The following is a 6249-nucleotide window of genomic DNA, read 5'->3' as shown; positions in this document are numbered from 1 at the left end:
TATTTTTGCCCAAAAGATGGATTGGACACACTTCTTAGTTGCGTGACTAGTGGACATGCTCATACTTTTTAGTTTTTACGAAAAAGGGCCAAAAATATACCTGTACTATTCGAAAAGGTTTAAAAATACCCATCATCCACCTATTGGGCTAAAAATACTCCTCAGCCAACCTTTTTGGTCCACTATTACTCCTTAAACTAACAGTATTTTTTACTTATTATTATTATAATTAATTATTATATGGCATCTTTTTATTGGATAAAGTTAAATTCCAATCCACCAAACTTTCTCCTGCCCCACCCGACCCATATTGACATTCTTTGACCCATATCCTAAAAAATCCATCAAGAATAAAAAGGATTGAATCATCTCTTTTCCCCCTAAACCTAATATCCTATTTTTCTTCTTTCCCTTTTTTTATTAAGCATTTCTAGGTCAATTTCACCCAAAATTAAAAAGATTGAATCATATCTTCTCCCTAAATCTAATATCCTATTTTTCTTCTTCCTCTTTTCTCATTAAGCGATTTCAAGATCAAATTTCACCCACAATAACTATTACTTTGTCTTTAGTATTTTTTTTCATTATTAGAGTTTTTGTCACTTATATTACCATCAAGTTTCTGTATTTATAATATTGATGTGTATAAACTTTTAAACACACTGCTCCATTATTTTAAAACATTGATGTGTATAAGTTAAAAGTAAGAGAAATACTATCAAAATTTGAAGTTTGGGAACTGTAAAGAATTTTTGTGCATCTGGAAAGAAAACTTTTTGAATTTTACAAATTGGTATTTTACATGGGAATTTATTGCTAGTCGTAATCATTTTGCATTTTTAGTTGGCAAACATGTGAATGCTTCAACTTCAATAGACGATTGAATCTTTCAACTTCAATAAAATGTTGCATCGAAAATTTGATTATTTTGGGTGAAATTGATCTTGAAATCGCTTAATACGAAAAGGGGAAGAAGAAAAATAGAATATTAGGTTTTGGGAGAGAAGAGATGATTCAATTTTTTTCAAGTAACTTACCTAAATCCCACAGTATAAGACCCTAAATTACATTCTATCCTACTCTTTCCTATTTTACAAAAATCCCTTAAAAATCAGACATCCGGATACATAAGTTTCCTCCGGATACATTATGTATGATACAATATAAACTTGTTTGTTGCGCTTAATATGGAATATTAATGTAAAATTGTTTTTCTTTCCCACAAATCACGCATAACTAATTTTCTTTCCCACAAATCACGCAGAATTGATTTTCTTTTCCCACATACGTAGACGGATTGATATCATTCCATTCCAATCTGTAATAGCTTCACAAAATTCAAGAATCAAATTTTTTGTAATTATATATGGATCTTTTAATTGAGTTTGGGTCAAGGGATGCCAATATGGGTCGGATGGGGTAGGAGAAAGTTTGGTGGGTTGAAATTTAACTTTATCCAATAGAATGACGCCACGAAAGAATTAATAACAATAATAATTTAAAAAATATAAGGTTGTTAGTTTAAAGGGTAATAGTGGACCAAAAAGGTTGACTGAGGGATATTTTTAGCCTGATAGGTGGATGAGTGGTATTTTTAAATGTTTTCGAATACTAAGGGGTATTTTTGGTCATTTTCCGTAGCTTTTACTACACCCTCCCTCACATTTTGTTTGTTCATACTAACTCGACACTCTTCTTAGTAAAATATTTATTATTATTTTGTTATATTAAATTAACTTTATTAATTATGCATTTGAAAATCTAAATTTAACTACTAGTATTTACATTGTTATTTTATTATACAGATAGCATTACAAATATATAATAAATTTATTTTACTTTACTAAAACGAATAAGTGAAAACAAATATTTTTAATACAAATAACAGGTAAAACGGAGGGTATTTTTCTTTACCACTTCAAACTGAAGAGTTATGATATATATCTACGAATAGTTAATACGTTGGTTTATTCAAATGTTTGTAAGGTCAGAATCAAGAAAATAAGCTTTTTGTTAGGACCAAATCAAGGTAACATTAATATGTTGACAATAAGCTTCCATTTACACTTATGTCTGCCCAATCAGAATAACACACACTTTTTGCCATCAATAAGGGCCAGACAATCTACTACAATGGTAAAGGCTTCATTTCAACTGGATAAGATCTACTAACAACCATAATTTGACGCAACCACCTTCTTGTGGCACATGGAAATGAAAAAATAAAAATGTCCTTTTGCTTGCATAATTAATGGAAACTAAATAGATATAGTAGGTTGCCTTTCACAGTCCTGATGGGCTAATTTGCCACATTCCATATCTTCTTATCTTCCTTTGCAAACAAATGATTTTACCAACACATAAAACTCAAAAGGAAAAATTAGTAATAACACAAACGAATATCACTTCACAAATATTGCAAAGGGCTAAAAGGTTCAGGCAGCGACTCGAATCCGTTACCAAATATGGTTTCTTGGTCCGACTTGTCGTCGATACTGTGCAACCAATTCGTGTTTTTCAAATCCTCTTTCAGCAGAAGCGCATCGTAACGAGAACTCTCATAAATATCAATATCTGTCAATTTTGCTGAATGCTGAGACTTGGCCTCTTCACTCCCATTCTCAGATGATCTGTTAAGGTAATTACCATTTTCTGGAAGATTACCATTGTAGTGGTAAGATGCATTCTCATTGAAAGAGGATGCGCCAGTCGAACCATGAGAAGGCTGGCCTTTCCCATTTGTGGATCGAATACTGTGAGGGAAGAGGGTTGAACCAGAACTTGGACGAACACCATTAATGCCATTTCTAATATCCTGCAGCAGCAACAGACCCACTGTTAAGTACGTAATAACTTTCTGGCCCTTTGGTAGTTCAAGGAAACCCATACAGCATCAAATAGAACACAAAATCAAGTGCTTAATTTTCTAAATCACTTCACCAACAACCATAAGCAGACCACAAGTAATTGAACCAGATCGGTAGTTAAAAGTTGCTACACAGCTTTAGTATGTTGAAACCATACTAATGTGATAATAATAAAAGAATGTGTTCAAAGCAAAATCTAAACGACCAATACTTACCATATGCCTGATTGCCACGTCAAGGGATTTCTTAGAAATTGTCCTTCCAAGTCCCATGTTATCAGCAGCAGTCTTTACAGGCTTCCTTGTAGACAACTCTGAGACATGTGAAGCCCTGCGGGAATCAGATATATCACTTAGCTGCCCACTGCCAAGCACTCGTCCTCTACCAGAGGGTTCTGTTAGTCTTCCCCTGCTAACAATGGGGGATGACTGTCTTCGAGGATTTGCAACACTTGGGGCTTCTGCATTTCCCTTGATTGTGACAGAAGGATTTGGCCTGGACCTGCCAGCAGACAGAGGTCTATCTGGCAGAGTTGTGCGTAGGTTTGGTGGTGTTTCAAGTGAAAAATCTGGGGGAACTATTGGCTGCGATGGTCGCCGAACTTGGGGACTAGGGGAGCTTGGACGAGAAAGAGAAGCTGCAGTTCGTCCATTGGTGACAGGGCGCCCTGCTGGAGTTGAAGATCTAGATGCTGGAGATAATGAAGGTGTTATAGTCCGACGAGTAGGTGTTGAAGGCCTTGAAGTAGGCCTTGAAGGGGTACTCAAGTTTCCCGATATTTGGGGCCGGGATGTTGGAGTAGAAGGTCTAGAGCTCTGGGTTGGCCTAGAAGTACTTGGGGCTTGGCGGGCTTTAGAAGGAGTTGAAGGTCTAGACACTGTTGCACGGGAGGTCGGCGTGGACGGCCTGGCTGAAGAAGATGAACGGCTGGTTGGTGTAGATGGTCTAATATAGGAGGAGACCGATGCAGAGCTTGTGTTTAGAATAGAGCCTGATTTATTTGAGTAAGTACAATACTGAGAGCTAGAAATGGAAGGTCGAGTAACTGAATTACTCCGAGTTGGTCTTGCAGGAGTATTGCTCTCTGAATGAGACACTGAAAGCTGAAAACAAAAATTTTATCAGCACAACAACATTGCAAGGTTTTGGTGAGGATTGCAACCTTGTGAGAGATATTTTAGATAGCCATCTAACTAAACCCTTTGAAAAAAATAACTATCTAACCCAACAAGTAAGACACAAGTACAAGAACACAATTCAAAAGAAGATATTAAGCAATGATAACCTAAACTAATGATGATTGTGAATTATTACAAAAAGAAAATGATTGGGATGGACAACAGGATTGGAAATTCTCATGGAGAAGCAAGTCTAAAGAGCATTGAACAATACATAAGAATTTGAACAGTTTCAAAGACATGATTAATACAGAAACATAGAGACGCACCCTTGAAGCCTTAGTAGTGGAAGCAGATCTTCCCAATGAGCTGCCTCTTGGACCCACTGAAGCAGGTTTTGATTCACTTCCATCTGATGTAGGAACAAGAGGTGTTCCTGGAGGAGTGAGGAGCCTATAGAAATAAAAAGACACCGACTTTGGGTGAGGAAAAAATAATGGCCTTCTGTTCCTCATTCATTCAAAATCAGAAAGAGAAACTACTGAAGGGAAACAATCCCTGAAGGGAAGAGTAAACTTTAAAAAGGGGTAGGCAAATTTGACCGTGGTGGTTAAATGAAACAACTGGCCTTAATTGATACATCAGATATACACTACTACAGCTCTCAGTCACTGCTGGGTAACAAAGGTATATTTCGACTGATATACCCAGTGTCTTAGTCAATATTTGAGCACCTGAATTATGATCTAGTCATAAACTAAAGGAACTAATCTTCTTTAGACAGAAGGGAACAACACAGCAGAACAGATCAAAGGTAGTCTTTGTTTTTGTAATCAGTACGAGTTCAAATTGTAGTAGTTTCCCACGTTATTTGATTTAAGTTGAAACATATATATACGGGTAATGAAGAGGCTAGATCTGATATTCAAAAGTTGCAGATAAAGAAAGAAATAAGGATTTACCAATCATAATCATGTTTCTCTCCTTCCGTAGATGCCAACAGATCCTCTAATCCACTCTTTAATTGCTTCACTGATCCAATTGAAAGCCTTCCCAGCTTAACCGTAACTGCAGGCATAGAGCAATCGAAACAACTTGAAAATACGTAATGAAAAAGGCAAAGTACTGAGAAGAATTAGAGCTTAATATGCCAAAGTCAAACGTAGCATATTCCAGACTAATTATTTCGAGTAGAATTTGTCGAACTAATTGATCCTAAAAGAAAACAGCTAGGTATAAAGTGATTGCAGACAGAGGAAGATGACTCATACAGAGAACTCACATACGAGATCTCAACTAATTGGGATTGAGAAGTAATTATGTGTATATGTATATTATAATTGTGCGCGCAACAATAAGATAAAGCATACTGCAATTATCGTAGCAGAAAATGAAGAACAAAAATTGAACGTAGATATAAACAGAAGAAAATGTCAAAGTAATGTCCCATCATAGAATAAAAATAAACTGGTACCATCAGTCTCGTCGGAGGAGGCAACAGAAACACTCCGGCGACTTTTGGAGAAGAGATCCAAATTATCGTCGGGCTCCCTAGAAGCTCCATTAAGACTAAGTCCTCGCCGGTGCTGCGAAGAGATAGGGAAATTCTTCCCGGTGATCAAAGAATCTCTGAAGCTCCGATTCATTTTCTCTTTATTCACTACTAAAACATGAATATCTCCTCAAATTAAATATGGAAGCATTACAGGTGTGGAAAGAATATGGACGTGTAATGCAAAGCTTAGAAATACGAAGCTTCCTTCCTGTAGAAGAAGTAAAACTGCCGGAGAATTTGACCGGCGGTAGAGCAGATCTGTCCGGAGTTAACAGTGAAAAAGGGAGAGAGAAAAAAAAGTTGCAGATTGGGAGAATAGAAGAAGAAGGGAAAGCATGTTAGGAATAGTAAAAAACTGACAGACAGGTAAGAGAGGGTCGGTGTGTTCCCTCTCCTTTCTCTCCCCTTCCCCTTGCTCTCCACCTTTTATTCCTTTTTTATTTATTTATTTAAACTTGTTAGTATTAACAAATAAAAAATATTCCCAACTTCTTGTAACCAAAATAACGAGTTTCGAGTACCATCTCAATTCATATTTTTTACACCATCATTTTGGTATTACTGTATTTGGAGTACATATGTGGCGTGTATAGTGTAAAAGATTTTAATGCATATATTTAGGGGAAAATTAGCAATTAAGTTATAATATCTAACATAATTAGTTAAAATAACAACACTTTAAAATATTTATTTAAAATGGCAGAATGAC

At 36.0% G+C, this 6249-nt stretch overlaps 1 protein-coding gene across 1 annotated transcript; it reads right to left on the bottom strand.

The window, feature by feature from the left end:
- Positions 1-2218: 2218 nt before the first annotated feature.
- LOC125823449 (cell wall protein RBR3) lies at positions 2219-5961 on the bottom strand. The gene is made up of 5 exons (XM_049502830.1): positions 5460-5961; positions 4948-5053; positions 4315-4438; positions 3083-3970; positions 2219-2815 (listed from the first exon to the last, which is right to left on the bottom strand). Exons 1-5 carry the CDS (start codon positions 5629-5631, stop codon positions 2408-2410), a joined length of 1698 nt encoding a protein of 565 aa, XP_049358787.1. The 5' UTR covers positions 5632-5961; the 3' UTR covers positions 2219-2407.
- Between the last annotated feature and the right edge of the window lie 288 nt (positions 5962-6249).

This window comes from Solanum verrucosum, unplaced genomic scaffold, assembly GCF_900185275.1.
Source record: "Solanum verrucosum unplaced genomic scaffold, falcon-dt-bn FXZP01000012.1, whole genome shotgun sequence".
Lineage (NCBI taxonomy): Eukaryota > Viridiplantae > Streptophyta > Magnoliopsida > Solanales > Solanaceae > Solanum > Solanum verrucosum.
Note: the sequence above shows the minus strand (reverse complement) of the source record. Positions and strands in the feature narration are given on the sequence as shown.